Here is a 19231-nt window from a genome sequence, read left to right on the forward strand (position 1 = left end):
TGACATCTGTGGGAACACAGACTGGCTACTGTTCACGGTCTTCCAAATCCTTATCCTGAGGTTTCAAGGGCCTTGATCGGAAAGGGCAAGGTCGCTTCTATCCTCGTCACCCTCTTGGTTATGCACTGTCCTTCTCCTCCTCTTGAACTGCTGTGCGGAGTTAGCTCTTACCTTGTGCGGTCTGCCTTGCTCATCCTCTGCTCTTGTGCTCCACCTTTTATCCCTGTGGGGAAGGGAAAGGGCTGTCAGGTGTATGTGATTCTGGTCAATTGCCTGACTTTGCCTGACCCTTGTGTTGGGACATGTCAGGTAAACAGCTCTGGTGTTAGTCTGTTGTCTTGCATGTTGTGCGAAAGGGTTCATGTCAGAAAAGGGGGGGGGCAGTGTTTTTGAATGCTCTATGTGGTAGGATGGGGAAAAGAAGGGGGATATCGTGTGTCACCCGTCGGTCTCCCACTCCCACTCCTCAAGGAACCCCTTACCCCCATCTAGGTGATCCGCCTCACTGGTCCACCCCCAGGAACTGCATCCAATAGCAAACCCATAACTGAGTTCCGAAAGATGAGGTTTATCCAACTTCCTACGCGCTCTCCTGCATCGAGATGATTCATGCTATGTCATTATCCACCTCTTACATTCATACCTAGTATAAGCACCTTTTTGTAGGGTTTTCTCTTTATAAATAGATAACATTTATCTTCTCTCTATTAAATCCACATGAATTCTCAATACATGAATAGAGTTGATGATGTTGCTATGAATTATGCTAATTAATTGATATCTAAATTGTTGGTTTGAAACGGTGTAAAACAGTTTCTGAACAGGAACTCCTTTTATGCAGTCTCTATGGGGAAACCAGAAATACAATGAGCTGAGTACACCTATGGTGATGTATAAACACCAGGGTCAAACATGCCTCCAATGGCTTGAATGCAGTGATGCTACAGTCCTTAGGGTTTTGCAGCGGTGGTTGAGAGATCTCTCTTTTCAAAGGTGTTGCTTCCTACTGTACACATGATTGCCAACACATTTTCTCATACGGTTTCCTTTACCTCTTCTTGTTATTTCTAGCAGAATCAGGTGGCTTTTCTTGTGGAGATCAAGTATTATGCATCAACCTTGTCTCTATTGTGTTATTAAGTTAAAATATAGATAGACGCACAACGAATGAAGCCAATGCTGTCTAATGGTTAGTTGACATTTCGGTACAGATCCCATCTTAAGCCCAATGGCTTTTCATAATCGCGGAACACATGGAAGAGACTGCAACAATGGTATGAGTGATCCCCCTGCTCTACATTTCCTCCCGCAAGTGGCTGGCTCGAGCATGCTAAGTTGAAACAAGTTCAGAGGCATGTAGTGGGATCTATGAATGTACTTGAATTGGATCAATGCATTCCTTACAGATTAGAAGATGTCAACTATAGGATTCCACACGGAGACCATTTCAGTGGGGTCAATTACCGTTTGGAGGTCTTCAGCCGTCGAGGTAGTATGAGAAACCCAAGGGTATTCTAACTCCTGCACCCCTTGGATCTTCTGCGCAGGTGGCCAGGGAAAGGGCATTGCTCTTGGATCCAGACCCTGGGGCTGGAGAAGCGAGGGAGGATCACCTTGGTGGAGGGTCCTTGGGAACTGGAAGTTGGTAGCCCTTGGGCAGGACATGGTATCACCCCTTTCCCTAGTACTTACCAACCCTTCTCCCAGCTTCATGGGATGTTATAAGCCAGTTCCCTTCTTTTCTTTACATTTGACACTTGACAATACTGGGATGAAAAAGATGTGTGCCAGGAGCTGTAAAGGCCAGGCTTGGCCCGTTAATTGTGGTCAGGCAGGGCCGATTGGACATCCACACCTGCAGCCTGTCAAGGGGCAGCAAGTGTATAAAAGATGACCAGCCCAGCAATATGAGAGAGTGAGAGTGAGGAAACCTGAGCACGAAGGAGCGACCGCAGCAGCAGGAAAGCTGGTGCAGGTGTGGGAGCTGAGACTCCGTGGAGCCAACCGAACACTAAGAAGGGAGCCTTGTGGAGAGGCTGTCCCTTTCATATGCTTCAAGGATGCTCGTTTCCCTGTGTTGGACCGTTGATACAGGGGTACCGGGTGGCAGGTGTGTGCCAACTGAAGTGAGGAGCAGGAGGCTGAATGACCCATGCTGCTGGAACGCCTTCACTCGCGATTGGTGAGTTTCTAAGCATTGAGAAACCTGGTGCTTGAGCGTTTGGTTGTTCAAGAAATACATTTATCGAATTGGTTGCGTGTTTGCCGAAACACATTTTTGAAGGTCTCCGATCCAATCCATTGTTGGACAGTGAAAAACTATAAATACTGTGTATGGGAGTGGTCGCGTCTGGGAAGAAACACTTTCTAGGAAGTCTGAGTGCACAACCCTTGGTTTGAAGTGAATTAAAGGAAAATACACAGCAGGTTCAATGTAAAGTGTGCTTCAAGCGCAAACCGTGTTATTTTTAACACTGAACTAAATTAAAGGATTAATCACTAGCAGGTTGAATGGAAAGTGTGTTCTAAGCGCAGCCCATGTCTTTTGAATACCAAACTTAATGAAACCTCAACCAATACAACCAACACCTATTGAATGCTAAACTGAATGAAAACGTTATTAACTGTTACATATTAAGTTGAAAAGTGAAATGGAACTTCCCATTCGAGAAAACACCATCCAATGCTGAATCCTAAACGAAACTTTAAAACAAGTGAAACCAATATATACTGCATTGAAAGTCGAATGATGTGAAAACTACAAATCACATTTAAAGCAGAATTAATTAAGACTTTAAAGTTTATTCCAACACAGCTTCAATTTCTATATGGAAAACCAGCCATATTACAAAGGCACAAGAGTAACAAAAATTGACAAAGGATATTTTGATGCTGAAATTAAGTCTTGGGGAAGGGAATCATGAGACGAACCATTCATTGCCTTTGAATTGGATTCTCATGGTTCTTTTGTGCTTGGAACTGTGTTATTTTGTACTTGAGGAAGGGAACCAGAGTACTGGTTAAAACGGTACCGTCCTGAAGTCAAAAGAGGTAATTTTGAAACTCTCTTTTGCAACTGCTTTATACTTGGGGAAGGGAGCTGAAAGGAAGCTGCGAGTTGGGAGAGGCTCAGAACTTTATGTTGGACACTTTCCTTTGGTTGCTGACATCCCTACACATTGTATAGATTAGCTGTGAGGGCAGGTATAGGTTGGCACAGAGAGGTTATTCAGTTGAATTCTTTGACTCAGACTTTCCTTAGTTTTATTTAGGTAGGGAAATTCCACCTTATTATAGGGCAAGTTAAGCCTTTTTCCATTCTGACATTTACGTTAATAAAAATGTTTATTTTTAATTGCGAATCTGTTGTCTGTGTCTTGCCTCATGATGCCTTCACAGTAGTCAATGCTTGGCTAAGTGTCACATGGACCGGAATGAGCATCTCATTACACATTTGGATGCTGGGATCATCCATCGTCATACAATTCTCCTCTCAGCATGTCATGGGCTTGCCATCTCTTGCACTGCTTATGTGATTATAGAGAGCACTTCAACATAATGCCATCAAGTATCTGGTTTTGTAACTAGTTCACTGTTCAGTGGCTTTGCACAACCCTGAGCAGGTTAGTCTGGCCCCACAAAATCCGGCAATGTGTTGATTCCAACAGAATGTAGGGGTAGAGGGCTGGATACTGGTGTGGTAAAATATCTTAAAGCACATTTATCTAGTGCCTTACACTGGTGTTTAGTAGGGGTGGTCACTGTTGTTTAAATGGCCCGAGTGTGTGCTCGGTCTACAATGCTGAATTTACAACTAAAACGGTGAAATAACGTCGTAGAACATCCGATATTTAAATGTTTTCTTGATAAAACTAAATGTGTCTGCCTTTTGCTCTTTGTGATATTTTATGAGCCTAGTAATGCACCCCGAGATTGCAGTGAGAGATTTTACCAAGTACCCAGACCGCATAAAGCGTCTTAATATGCCCCAGTTGTGCAACAAAGCTCTTTCTTTTTAGCACACCCAGCTGTCTAATGATGCTTACAAATGTCCAGTAGATATTGCATCTGTGCTGCACATGGACTAATAATCGCATGTCCGGTCGTTTCTTGAAAAAAAAACAATTCCATTCTTCCATATTCTCTGGACACCTGCAAATGTATTCGTTGCTATGAAACAGATGCCCCCTCGACTAGAACAACAAATGTTTCTGTGCAAGCAAGTAATCCGTCGTTTGCCCGATCCAAGTAGAGCAAGATCGATGCCCAGCTGCGGGATGTAAATGCCAACATCATCCTAGTAATTCCATAGCGTTTACTGCCAAACGCTTGGAATTTCAAAGCACTTCAAATAGTGAGTGTTGTGTGTATTGATCCCTTTTTTACCTTTTTCCTTTATCCATTAAAAGCAACGCCAATTTGATGTTAAGTCTTAAACTGAATTAAAGGAATCACCTTCCCATACAAAAAAACCCTATTAATTTTCTGACGGTGGAACTACTTGCATATTACCTGCCATCACAGTTTTTGACGTTCTGTAATGCTGTAAATAGGAGATTGCAATTAACCAATTTGATGGTACTCAATTCAACGGCCTCTGAAAGATGCGAGTGCCTCCAGCCAGGTTCAGATGTGTAACAAATCAAACACAAATTCGTGACAACAAGCCCTCAAAACAGGTCAAGGAAAGCCCAACATTGGAAAATTAGTCCTGGTGATCTGGTCCCCTAGTCAAATATGCCAACTCTTCTGTTAGTTCAGACCAACAGTTTTTGTTTCCTTCATATTCCCACTTTCAAATGTATAGGGCAACACAATACAATATGAACACCAACCTAGCTCTGCCTCCATATAACACACTGTGCATGAATGTTTGCAAATCACTTACAGCTTCTGATTTGGGAGGCACCGGAGGTGGAGGTAGAGCAAGATCAGCCGACACTGTTGAAGAGAGTGCTTCAGGAGAAGAAAACAATGTCATGGCACACTTGGGTTGAATGGGACTTCTGAAATGGTCACATTTGCTCCTCTCGCTCAGTGAACGGGTCAGAGGCAACCCACCATGTTTTCCCAGGGCCCACTGGTCCATCCACAGCTCTTCATATGCAATTTCCTGCTTGACTGGGAGGCGCTTTATTTCTTCGCTGGCTTCTGGAAAAATATAATCACTCCTGATTTCACTGGATTCTTGGTACTGTGGAGAGTCATGAGGATATGTGCCCCAGTCACCGCACAAGTCCCTGCATCCCTGCAGATTCACTTCACTGTTTCCATGCAAGTTGTTTCCATAAACACAGACGGAGAGCCTGTGGAACGATTGCGTCAGTTCATCACGGGCATAGCTCAGGGAGTTGGGCACATGGCTGTGCCCAGGGCAGTGACTTTTCTTAGGGCTCTTCGAGTCCTCGTTCCAGTCCGCCTTCACGTCTCTCACAGCCCGAGAATATTCATCAATGTCAAATTGCTCTTCGCAGATGTCCTGCCAATGCTGTGTCAGGCTCTCATGCCACATCTCCCCCTTCACAACAGTCTCTGGAAGGCTAAATTTTGGAACGGATAAGTGCAGCGGGAAATGCATTGGGATGATTTTGTTGGTACGCAGCACACAACAGACAACAACCGTCTTGGTCTGAATGTTGACAAACTTGTATCGATGCCCTTCACGGATGAAGTGTAAGTCGTAGGGGTTCCTTGGTGGAGGGCTGGGCACAGTTACATTGACTGGCAACCTTGTTTTCTCCACAATGTTGCGGATGGTGTGTTCGCCTTCCTGCATCTGGATCTCTAGTGGGCTACGCGTGCTAAACCTCCCCTTGCACTGGAACGGGAGGCTAATGCTTTCATTTGTCCGATGGTTCATACAAATGAGGCATGGCATTTTGCCCTTGCCTAACTTGCTAATAGAATTCAGCTTGCCAATTCTCTTGAAGATGGTGTTCAGTCTAGACTTTTCCTTTGAAGTTTTGGCGTAGAGTATTTCCGCCTGCCCCATCAAAGTGAGCTCATCTCCAGTACACAGGGTGATGTTGTAAACTTCAGTGTCTTCATTCGATTCACCAGCCGCAACCTGAAAAACAGGCAAAACACATAATGAATACCCAAATATCAATACAAGCCTATTATATTCAAATATTGAACCTGGAATACAGGCAATACATGTTAAGTATTCGAGATTTAGCAGTTTTGTTCAAATGTGATTCAACAGAAAAGAGCAAAAACTCCCTTGCATTGAAATTGGATTACCACACCCAATTATGAAAGGGAATAAAAAATACCTTGGTGTTGGGGAAAGGGGTTCGGTGATGGGGATGGAAGGGTAGTGTAGTGTAAGGAACTCATGGTGGCAACAGTAAAGACAGACACAAGTCATCACAGTTCAAGATGCAGGGTGTAAAACCACCTAACCTAAACCTAAATCTAAGATGGGAGCAAGTGTTGACCATCAAATGAAAAATAAGGTAGTCCTAGTGGCGTCCAGTCAAATAAAAGGACCTATACTAAAAAAACATATTGCTAATCCTTACAACTAATTACAGAAAGAGTGTGGGATAGGGTGCCAATAAAGAGAGAAGTGGTCTGAAATCATAAGTCAGGAAGTAATCGCCACGGGGTCTCCCTTCCCCATGCTTTCAGCATGTGACAAGGTGGGACCTTGGAGCACAGCACACGCTCAAGCTTTCCCAGCAAAAGCCCACAGTTCCGAATCAGCTGTCGGGTTCTTCAAGGGCCAAGTCTCTTTACAATAAAATAGTCTCTTGCCTTCGAGGCCTGATGTATCCAACAAACAAAGAAAATCACAAAGATCTACTTCATGTACACCTTGGGTGATTGTTTCACCCCTGGTTCCCCTCTACCGGGCATAGAACCTGTATTGTGAGTGTCGACCCCCCCACCCCCCGGATCTCCCTCTTTCGGCCTCGGACCTCTTTCTTACTTTCACAAATCTTAATGTCTTTTTAAACAGGTTTTCGGGCTTTGCCCCTGGTTACTGGTTTCCCTCTGCCGGATTCACTCTTGCTGACCTTTTGGTTGTCTGTTTCCCTCTACTGCGTTTCGGTCTCACCAACCTTTTGGTTGTCAGTTTCCCTCTGCCGAGTTCACTCTCACCGACTTTTGGTTATAGACAATTCATTCCGGGACTTCAGACTTTGCCCCTTCTCATTAGCGTCCCTCTGCCGGGTTCACTCTTGCTAATCATTTATGAAATACAGTTCATGTACTAATTTTCACAATGCGGGATTCACTTGCCTTAGCTTTCAAAATCATCTGCCGGTCAAAACTTTCGACGGTACAGAGGATTGTACAAGACCCCTGTATGACCACTTTGACCTTTCTTCGCCTCTTCCCAAGGCCTTCTGGTTACGGTAGTCTTTACCGTTGGGTCATTGTCCAGAGTAATCCTGCCTCAGCACCCACAATGTGCAGCCTCCTCTGTTTATTTTCAAATGTTTGTATTGGCATTTACTTTGTACGTCACCAATTCGGTATAGACTTATTAGCATCTGTCAACATTTACGTGATAAACAGTTAGATAATAATGATTAACATAAAAAGAAAAAATAAAGAACAATGAACAAATTAAACAACAAGTCTTCGTTGCCACGTGAACATGCTTGAACTTTCAGACCACGGAAACTCCTGGATGATGAATTGGCCAAGAATGCCAAGTCTAATTGTTCCCTTGCAGGGTCTCAGGTTTTGTCTTTAGTCTGTTGGTGTTTCGGTGAACAAGGATAGCTCAAGGGGGGTTTATCGTCCGAAGGGTGGAACATGTCCCATATTAGGGCTTTCCAGTCCTCGTATGTTGGGCTTGCCTCTCCCCTTGCTCTGTCCACACCTTCTCCCCATATTGTTGTTTCAGCCCCTGTCCAGTGCTCCAGTTCTTTGTGCCACCTGTCAAATTACAGGCCCCTGGGAGATTTCCATGCCATGGCTATAGATATTTTGGCTAGCACACACACCATGTCAATGAGTTTCACTACGTGTCGCAGCTTACTTATTCTTGGGTATGCTCCCAAAAGGCATTCTTTCGGGGGCCATTTGTATCGTACCACCCCTGCTCTTCTGCAGGTCTGCTCTATTTTGGACCAGACGTTTTGAATCTTCGGGCATCCCCAGAACATGTGTATCATCCCCGCTCTCTCTGAGTTACATCAGGGACACAAAGAGTTAGTGTTCTTACTGAATTTAGCTATCCTTTCTGGTGTTATGTATGTTCTGTATAAGATCTGTAATTGGATTAGTCTGAACCGGATGTTTCTTGACACCTCTCGGGAGTATATTAGGATTCTCTCCCATTCTTTTTCAGTGATATCTTCTCCCAGGTCCGCCACCCACTTCAGTTTCAAGACCTCACTTTTGGGGTTAAGTCTATTCGCTAGTTGAGCATAGAGCCTAGACACTGGTTTCCATCCGTCCCCCAGGTTGTATAGTAGTGGGTCCTGTTCTGGTTTGCCTGGCCATTCTTTCCATTGCGACTTGGCCCCCTCTCTGACTCTCCTGTACCACAGGAATTGGCCTTTGGGTAGGCCTTCTTTCATTACCATGCACTCAAATTCTCTGAAGGTCCCTTCTTCGTATGTGTCCCCCCAAGTGTAAATGCCTTGTCCCTCCCATTTTCTCATTTGGGACCGATCTGCTTTCCCCCTGCACACCCCTGCTGCGATCGGAATGTCTGTGGAGTAGGGGTGTATCCCCCTGTGAGTTTCAGGGGCCTGATCCAAACTTTCCTGCCCAACTCTACCATCATCGGGGTATTCCCTAGACATCCCATCGGGACCCATAGTATTTCTTTCAGGTTTGCTGGAGCCACAGGCTGCCTGAGCAGTCTGGTTTCGGAGGTGTACTCATTCGCTAGCCACGTGGCTCAGTTGGGCGGCCAGGAAGTACCTTTCGAGATCTTGGAGTTGGATTCCGCCTGCTTTGTATGGTAGTGTTAGTGTGTTGTGGGATATTATGTGTCTGGTGTTGCCCCATAATAACTCCCCCAAGAGCTTTTCTAATAGCCGGAAGAAGGAGGCTGGGATAAGGTAATGTATGTTGTGGAAAAATTATAGGAACCTTGGGAGCACTATCATTTTAACCACTGGCGCCCTCCCCATCACCGAGCTTCCACTTGCCCAACCAGGCCGGCCAGTGGGAATGCACTAGACTTCTCCTTGTTGAAGGAGATCCCTGACACCCGGGCAAAGTTCTCTATGACCTCTAGGATTGTTGGTAGGTTAAGGTGGGGGTCTCTCAAATATAACAGCACATCATCTGCATATAGTGAGATTATGTGGTATTCACCCCCTAATCTGATGCCTGCATCGAAGAACTGTTTTCTCATGTATATAGCTAGTGGTTCTAGGCCCAGGATGTAGAGCATTGGAGATAGAGGGCAGCCTGTCTAGTGCCTCTTTGGATGTCCCATAGTTCTGACACTGTCCTCCCCGTCTTAACTCTGGCCACCGGTGATCGATATAATATTTGTATCCATCGGATAAAGGATTTCCCCTAACCCGAATTGTCTTAGGACCTCTAGCAACCACTCCCAGTATATGGAGTCAAAAGCTTTTGTGGCGTCTAGGGATACCACCGCATATGATTCGTGTGAGTCTTTTGTTTGTGCCACTATGTGTTGCAATCTTCGTATATTTCCTGCTGTGCTCCGGCCTGGTATGAACCCATTTTGGTCTTCATGTATCACCTTTGACAGTCTTTTGGCCAGTATGGTCGTTAATATTTTAATGTCATAATTGAGCATGGCTAATGGCCTGTACAAGTCGCATTCATCTCTTGGTTTCCCAGGTTTGGGTATCGGCACTACCAGTGTCTCCCTCATGCTTTTCGGTAGCGTCCCTTTCTCATATGATTCTTTGAATACTTTCAGGAGAGTGGGGGCCAAGGCTGCGTCATACACGTTGTAGAACTCAGGGGGTAATCCATCGCTGCCTGGAGTCTTGCTCGTGGAGAGCGACTTGATAACTTCAGTTATGTCCTCTGCTGACAGGTCCTCGTTTAGGGTGGCCCTCTGGACTTCGTTCAGCGCTGGGAGGCCTATTTCTTCTAGCGTGTCTAGGATGTCCCTCTGTGGTATCACTGTTGCATGGCTGTACCGCGGGGAGTAGAAGTGCCTAAAAGCGTTGTTGACTTCCAGCTGCGAAGTATAAGCCACGCCGGTGGAGTCTTTAATTTCAGTGATCGGGAGTTTCGGGTGTTCCCTTTTGCACAGCCATGATAAGAGTCTGCTTGGCTTATCACCCGCCGCATGTGCTCTAGTGGTCCTGGTTATGTAGTCAAACTTAGCTAATCTGGCCTACGCACTTTGGCAGTCATTTCTGATTGCGGAAACTTCTTCCTCAGCTTCTCTTGTCCTAGGTGCAGTGGTTTCGAGCTGAGTGATCAGCTTCTCTCCCGCCTCTAGTTAATTCCTCAGGGTTTTCCTGATACATCCAGCACTAGAAATGACTCCCCCCCCTGACCACCACTTTTAGTGCTTCCCATATTGAATGCCATCCCTTTACACTCCCCACACTGATGTCTAGGTATTCCTGTATTTTATCTCAGAGGCGTTCCCTGAAGGCACAACCAGTGAGGGCTTCTGTTGGTATTCGCCACATTGGTATGGGTCGTTTTTACCATTCCATGAGGAGTGGGGAGTGATTCGATATTGATCTTCCCAGGTAAGATAACGACTCCACTTGGGATAGGTGCTGTCTGTCTATTAGCAAGTAGTCAATCCTGGTGTAGTGTGTGTGGGGAGACGAGAAGTAGGAGTATTCTCTATCATTTGGGTGTAGTTCCCGCCAGACCTCTACAAGGTCCAAATTCTCTATTACCTTGTTCAGTGAGGACTGGACAGGGGCGGGCGGCAGCATTGGGGGGTTACATCTGTCCAGCGTGTGGTCCCGTATGCTATTAAGACCCCCCAATATGAAAAAGCAATCTCGATAGGGTGTTAACTTAGCACTTAGCTTAATCAGGTACGACGGGGTGCTGTTGTTGGGGAGGTAAGAGTTAACAATGCATATATCTAGTTTCTCGATGATGCCTCTCAGTATCAGTTACCTCCCCTCCACGTCCACCTCTTTTGACAGCAGCTTGAATGGTATTGCGCCGTCTAACCAAGTGTATACTCCACGCGCATATTTGGAGTAGCCGCTCCAAAGCCCTGTGCCCCACCATTCGGTCACTTTGGCACTGCCTTCAGTTGTTAGGTGTGTTTCTTGTAAAAGTGCGATGGAGAGATGCTTTCTCTTCAGATAGGATCTGATCCTGTTCCTGCGCATATAGGAACCCATCCCCCTGACATTCCATGTCAGCACCTTAATGTCAGCTGCCATCCTTGTGTTTCAGTGTCCGGGTTAGCAGTTCTGGTGTCCATTGTTCTCGTGTATATGTCGTGGCAAAGACTAAGAAACATTTCAAATAACTTGGTAAACACAACCAACTGCGCCCAGCAGTTGTGCCGTCTGGGCAACACTCAGGTGCCCCCGCCACTTCTTGACCTCTCCAGGTCGTCCTTGGCAAGTTGTGATGCAATGGCAACAGGCCTGCATCAGTCTTTTCGCGGGGTCGTGCCATCCTGCTCAGGTCAGGTGGTGTGACGGGCCTCCCATCTTTGTTGGTAAAGGCATTGGCGGAGTTTGTCACTTATTGCGAACAGATTGTTCTCGGCAGGGCTCCGCTGGGTCAGCGCTTGGTCACGCAGCAGTTTCCTCATCATTTGCCATATTGTTGTGCTCGAGACACATGTTTGCCACTGCTGGTGTCCCTAAAAAGATATCCCGTCCTTTATGTATGACCTTGAGCCTGGACGGATAGAGCAACATGTACTTAAGGTTCAGGTGGCATAGCCTGGCTTTGACTGGGACAAAGGAGTTTCTTGCTCTCTGGACCATCGGGGTGTCGTCCGGGTATATTGTGATCTTGGCGTTGTCTCTGCTGATTGCGCCCCCCTCACGTGAGTAGCGTAATATGATTTCCCTGTCTTGGAAGTTGAGGATCCTGGCTATAATTGGGCGAGGGTGCGAGCTGGGTGGTGGTTTTTTCTGAAGGGCCCTGTGGACTCTTTCTACAGCAAACCCTTGCGAGAGTCGGACAGAACCTATTTCCTGTTATACTAGGGTTTCTACAAAGTTCGTAGGGTTGGGGCCCTGAAGACCCCCTGGAACACCAAGTAGGCGGACATTGTTGCGTCTGGATCTTCTTTCCGCGTCCTCTGCCTTTTCTTCCAGTATCTTGTTGTGTCTTTCTAGCTCCTCTACCCTGACCTGCACATTTTTCAGCGCTGTGGAGATCTCGCATTGCTCCGATTCTGTGGTTGTTACTCGTTCTGCTAGGTTGCGCATGTCTTGGCACATTAGTTGCATGTCTGATTTCACTTCCTCTATTTTAGTGTCAATGAAGGATCAGAGCCCTGATATTGCTTCCAGTATTTACTAGTCTTTGGTGTGCTCCACAGGAGCTTGATGAGTTGGTTCAGTCCCTTTGGTTTCCTGCCTTTGTTCCTTTGGTCTGACTGCTGCGAAGGATTCCACAATGTTGGTTTTGTTTTTCCCTTTGGGAGGAAACATGTCCATGCACTGCAGGGTGGGGCCGTGTCGGGTCACCTATCAAGGCTGGATCTCTTGTGTTTTGGATCAGCTTGTATGTGTGCTTCTGTGACTTCCACTTGGTATGAGCTCAGTCCAGACCTTTTTTTTTGTGTTGTTGGTGGCTACCCTGTCAGAAGGTACCTCCCAAGGTTGATAGGGGTGGGCAGTTGTTGCTGCTCGCTTTATTGTTCAATGTTTATGCCGGGGCAATGGCGCCGACACCCTGTGTGGTTGTGTCCTTAGGGTATGCTTCTTCTTCAGTACCCGGCTCAGCCCTGCATACGGCACAGTGACAATTGGTGCGGCGTGTTTCTCTACTGCTCGCGCTGGATAGTGGTCTGCCCTGGTGGGGCAGTATGGTCCCCCGTTGGCTGGTGCAGGTGCACAATTTCCAGGAGTAATTAGGTTGCCAGGTGATGTGGGCGCTCGATGTTGGGAGCGGTCGAGCCATCAATTGATGTGGATGCTTAGTTTTTTCGGGTGCGGCCTGGCCAAGTGTTCATTTTCATTTCAATATTTCGTGTGTGCTCCGTATCCTCCCACTAGTGTGCAGGGCAGCCCCCGGACGTTTACTGGCACTCATCGGCAGTCGCGGTGTGGCGTCCAGCTGCGGCTACCGTTTGGCGTCTTACTCCTTCTGATACTGCCCCTTCATGCGGGCCTGTGCCTGGGGCGCGCTTAATGTGCCACGGGTGGGGGCGGCGGGCCTTATGGCCACTACTCATCCCACCCGGGCGATCCTTATTTTATTTACAGGGCAGCGTGATGAGAGGGGTGCTGCTCCTCACCTTCCCCGAGCCTCCACTGGCCCCTTTCTCACCTTGTGTGGGCTGTGCCACTCAGCGCCCTCTGGGTATCCCGGCGTCTTCAGGATACTCGTTCAACCATCCGAGTCCCGATGCCTCACCACCTAATCGCTGCTTCCTCATTCTAGCTGCAGGGCCCCAGGCCCTGCTCAGCCTATGGTATTATTTCCGCCCGAGCTCCAGCTTCCAGGGCACCTCCGCAGTGGTCTTGCGGCTGCTTCGACTGCTCCTAGTTGTTCCACCCCGTCCGCTGTTGTCGGGCTGCCTAGCGTCCGGCCCCTGCTCTCCTGGACCTTCAGACTGCCTCCGCTGGTCACACTGGCATCGGGCTTGGCCTCTCCCGATCCAGACCTCGCCGCGGCGACACCCGCTGTTCTGGCACCGTCGGGGGTTCGCCCACCAGACGCAACCATCACGCTGCTAGTGGTCACGGGCCTCCGCGCCGTCCACCATCTTGGCTGTCACCGAGGCTCTATTTCAGCCACCCGATAGGCAGGTTTGCCGAATCCGATTCGTTCTCTTCACACAATGTGAGGTATCTGTTTCGCTGTAGGAACGTTTGCAGGTTAGACTTTTTGGTAACTTTATGCCGTGATCATCAAGGATCTTCTGAGGATCGAGACGGAGCTCAGTCTCCACACGTCCTCACATTGCGCGCTCAGGCCACGCCCCCCGTGCCAGCCTTCTCTGTTGCTGGTTTTCCCCCTCTTTAGCTACTTAAAGTTCAATTTAGCCGTTGGCGATTTATCATTCAATACAGTTCGGTTTCTTATCAGCTTTTCCCTCGACTCACCGGATGTGATGACCCGCTTGGCTTTCTTCTCCATTGAGTCAAGGTTGGTACCACAGAGACCCGCGTCTCTCCTCAGCTTGGTTATCAGTGGAGGAGGGTCTCATGTACTGTAGATATCTGCTGCAACACACGCTGGCTATTGTTCCCGGACTTGTGTTAACATCTACGGAGGTTTCACGGGCATTGATCGGAAAGGGCAAGGTCACTTCTCTCCTTGTCACCCTCTCGGTTTTCACTGTCTTTCGCCTCCTCTTGAACTGTCGAGCTGAGTTAGCCCTCATGTTGTGCGGTCTGCCTTGCTTGTCCTGTGCTCTCGTGCTCCACCTTTTATCCCTGTGGGGAAAGGAAAGGGCCGTCAGGGATGTGTGATTCAGGTTAATTGCCGGACTCTCCCAGACTCTTGTGTTGGGACATGTCAGGTAAAAATCTCTGGGGTTAGTCTGCCAGCTTCCACGGGGTAACAAAGTGTTTGTATCAAAAAGAAAGGGTTTGTCATGAGAAATTATATTCGTCCTACTGGTGTGGGTAAAGTGAGAAGGGTGAGATTGGGTTAATATCATGAAATAAAAAAGGGGGATTGTGGGAACGGTAGTGTTTCATCCGAGTAGACTGGGTGTTTGGGAAAGAATAACCAAAGGGAAGGGGGGAAAGTACCTTTGGGAGTGTTCGAGTAAGAATAATCAGAGGAAAGTGGAGACGAATGATTGGGAGTATTCGGGCCAGGAACAGAATAACAGGGATTCTAGGAAAGATAGTTTCTGGGTGCAATGGGGTTTGGGACCTTAGAGGATTGGTTATGTACGGCGGGGTTATTGGATCTGGAAAGGAGCGTTTTAATGGGAGGTAGTGAAGCAAATGTATTATAACCTACAAAGATCTTAGATCAATGTCCTCTCCTTCCTCTTGGGTGCCATACCTCCTCTCACCTTGGACTTCTCCCAGAGCACACCCCTGGTTTCCCCTACCCAGGTGATCTTCCCTCGCTCATGCACCCCCAGGGTTGGAATCTGAGAGCGCCAGCACTTCCCTGGCCACCTGAAGAAGGGATTCTGGAGGTCTACTCAGGTGAATACCCTCAGATTTCTCACAGTAGTCAGAGGGTATCCATAGGAACCCACCTAAAAAAGTAAGGAGTTGGATCGGGGGGGTGGGAGGGGTGGAGGATAAATCTGGGTGCAGAATCAAAATTGGAGAAGTAGATGAAAGCCTAACTTGAAGAAACTACAGTTTCAAATATGCAAACCCGCAATACTGGCATATTGTATGTATAATTTGTCAACCTGAAATACATGCACAAAATACATTCTAAACTGTTTTTCCTCATTTATAAATAAAGACCACAATATTTCTGTGTCAAATTAAGGTGTTTATGGTGTTTATAATTTGTGTATGTGAGGACACTCAATTCTTTTGTATTATAATGGTTTAAAAAACCAAAAGAATACTGTTCTTTAAATTGTGTCATCCTCAGTCATGAACAAAAGCATTTATATATATATCAATTTAATGAAACTCCCATTAAAGGGTTACCCCAACATTACACTTGAACACGAGGAAGGATGCCTCTTTTTAGCGGGGAGATGCGTATCTATATAAAACAAATAAAGCAGGTATCCTCGCCCTGTACCAACACCACTGCACTGAGTTCAAACAAACAATCTTGCTCAACCTGAAGTAAATCTTTACTTCACACAATACACGGGTTGATTCAACAGTGCCAAAAATAGCGTTCATAGAAAAATGTGTCTAAAAAACATTTCATTACAGTAATTCAAGGATTCAAAATAATTCACAACAGCATACAAGAACAGACACACAAATTATACATCAAAGTACATGTGTGTGAGGTTACTAGCCAAATAACAAAATGTTCACAAAAACGTGCAATACATACAATTCAATTCTGGGAAGATCATACAACAAAATAAACCCCAACGGACCAACCATTTGTTCTGTTAGGTCCCTTTGCCTAGTATTTCTCCTATTGGCTAAACTGGGTGTTTTTTCATTGTGTGTGTCACTAAGCTATTGATCAAGGACTTGTGATGACAGATCTTAACTCTTTGCACCCATGGGATGCATCATAATGTGGAATGCTATCTCTCAACAATTCTTTATGTGTAAAAACATGTGGACACAGGTTTTTCGGTCAAAACTGCCCCAGGTACAGCCATCCTTAATGTCCCCCGGCGTCAATATGTGGCCTTTATCAGGACAAGAAACTTGACAGAATATACATGTATTGAGAATTTTATCAATGGACATCTGTCTCCAAATAGGCCCAAGATGACTTAATTAGTGCTAAGAATGTTGGATGGATGATTGTTCAATAGCTTAGTGACAAAATAAAAAAAAAACAACTTAACCAATATGAGAAATACTCGAGCAAACAGAACAAGTGGTTGGTCTGTTGGAGTGTATTTTGTTGTATGGTCTTCCCAGAAATTAATTTCATGTTGTGCACTTTTTTTGCACATTTATTTTTGGCTACTAACCTCACACACGCAGACTTTGATGCATAATGTGTGTGTCTGTTCTTTGTATGCTGTTGTAAATTATTTTAAATCCTTGAATGGACTTAGTGCAGTGGTGTTGATACAGGGTGAGGATACCCGTTTTATTTGTTTTATATATATATATTCATTTTATGTAAATTCTCCCAGAACCCTTGTACCAGACTACTGTATAGCATGATACAAACGTTATAATATCAGAGTGGCTGCACCTGCAAGAAAGCAGTCACATGGACACCATTTTAGTTGAAGCAACTCTTTCTAGAAGATGTTACTGGTCTTCTGCTGAATCTTAGGTAGGTGTTTTATTCGCCCAACATAAACACAGAAAATGCCCAGCATCAAATGTCTATTTCTTAAAAAATATTTAGTAGGTTGGGGAGAGGGAAAGACAGAAGTGTAACTGGTTCATATTTCGTGTTTAGTGTTGTTTAGATATAGTGCACCCAACTTCCCTTTCCGTCCTTTTGGAACTTCCCTATTCCCCGTATTTGTGACTGTCTAGGTGATGTTATTTTTTTAATTTTATATTGTTCTAGATATGTCATTTTAGGATGATCGCTTTACATGCATTGTTTCAGTTATTTATCTCACTCGATCTAAATGAGCCTCACGAATATTGTAGCTTAGTACGCTTCTATTAAAACACAGGTTATAGTTGTTAAGATACTGTATATGCAATTAATCGGAGCTTTGCTGTTTATGGGTTATTATTTATATTTTAGACTTAATTTAATCTTCATGTATTAATGAATTGCAGAAATGCATTGATCTCAAATTGAATGCAATAAGTAAACATAAAAAAGAAGTACAACTGGTTCAGGACACGTCAGTCTTGAGCAAAGGATGACAAAAACATTACCCGCAGCCTACAATTTGAACAATCAGAAGAATCTTGTTTGATAACGTTCTAGCAAGTCTACTCGTGACTTTCCCACGCCTTTCACAGGCACTATCTGATCCCTACAGACCACACCATCTGCTGCATTAAACCTTAATACTGTTGCCAGATATACAAAAATGGGCAGGCCCCTCTACTGAGAACAACCACGGCTAAAATAACTTGTTCTCTCAGAGGTTTCTCACTCAGGTCTTCAACCACGCTTTAGCTCACTGTACCTTTCACGGAGAAGAAATATTAATTTGCATATCAGTCTGGTCCCACCACCAATGCACAGCAGCACTGAAATGCTAGCACTTCTCTTCTGAAGAAGAGTACCAACACCAACCTCAGACACATGTTTCGGCGTTGTTGGGCCTCATCAGCAAGGTGAAGCTGTGCTGTTCCAAGCACAGTGAGCAAGGGGTCCGAGTCTGGATTATCCTCGTAGATAACCCCCTAGTCTTTCAAAATATACAACAAAAATGTGAGCCCCTCTAATGAGAACACAGACCAAGTTATTTGAACCATGTTCGTTCACGGTAGAGGGGCTTCCACACTTTGTGACTGTTGCCAGATATAACTTCTGTAACATAATATCTTCTTAAAAAGAGCACTAGCTCCCATTTTGAGCAGAGCCATGATGTTCAGGCACAATGCTTTAGATGCGGTCTTCTCAGATACTGGGTACCAGTGAACTTGGGACAGTGCCTTTAAAATGCTGGCTCCTCTTTCTGAAAGCCAGCATACCAGCCACACTTTGAACTGTTTGTAGTTTATATATTGTTTTTTTGGGTGCCTGAGATAGAAATAAATGCAATAATTCATTTGGGCCAAAATAAAGGGATTCATGTTCGTGATCTCATGGGTAAGAGCAAAACATGGCAACATCTCTAGCACTTTCAGCTGATAAAAGCATTAGCATTAATGTGACACTTTACTCATTTGGAAGCCAAATTCAAGCATGAGTTGATCCAGACACCCAGGTTCTAACTGTAGAGAACGATAGGGGATAGAGGTGCACCCAAAATGTTTGGCCAAAAAAGAGAGAAGACCATAGGATTGGGTAGGCTGAAGGAAATAACTCTGGTCTTGGAGCGGTTGAACGTCTATTAGCACCCACTCATTGCCTGAGAGCAACCATACACTGTAAGAAATGTTTTGCTGGAGTATTACAGTTTATAAAATGTGGCGACAACCCGTGATTGTGTTGCAGACGAAAAATGAATACATGTTTGGTAGCAGAGTTCACGCTTTTGAAAAAGACAGGAGGCAGAGGATGACTCTGTGCCCCCTTAACTGAAGTGGGATGCAGAGTTGGGCTGAAAGCCTACAAGGACCTCTGATACACAATAGGCCGATCTGCTCATAGTTGCGCATATTTTCCATGAAGAGCCCGGTGTGCTGTTAAGGAATAGAGTATGGACCTACCGTTTAGGAAACGAATAAAAAACTAGAATCGTAACAGTTCCACTTGGACTTTGAAGAGTCCATTAAAAACCTGGGCTTTGACTGCTGGGGCACACCAGCTCCAGCTCATAACAGGTTTAACTGTAGAGCACACTTGCACTCCTGGGGGAGTACCATGGTGCTGACAACAGATGCTTATTATTATTATTATTATTTTATCAACCTCAGAACTAATGAATGCCGAGTGAACT

At 45.6% G+C, this 19231-nt stretch overlaps 1 protein-coding gene across 1 annotated transcript in view; it reads right to left on the minus strand.

Moving 5' to 3' along the window:
- The window catches only part of GAREM1 (GRB2 associated regulator of MAPK1 subtype 1), a 929300-nt gene that overhangs the window by 248106 nt on the left and 661963 nt on the right, over window positions 1-19231 (minus strand). Inside the window, exon 4 of the mRNA XM_069620978.1 lies at window positions 4889-6067. Coding sequence (XP_069477079.1) covers window positions 4889-6067 — 1179 coding nt within the window. The remainder of the gene's footprint in view (window positions 1-4888; window positions 6068-19231) is intronic.

The sequence above is a fragment of the Ambystoma mexicanum genome, chromosome 5q (assembly GCF_040938575.1).
Source record: "Ambystoma mexicanum isolate Mex_15411 chromosome 5q, UKY_AmexF1_1, whole genome shotgun sequence".
NCBI classification, from domain to species: Eukaryota; Metazoa; Chordata; class Amphibia; order Caudata; family Ambystomatidae; genus Ambystoma; species Ambystoma mexicanum.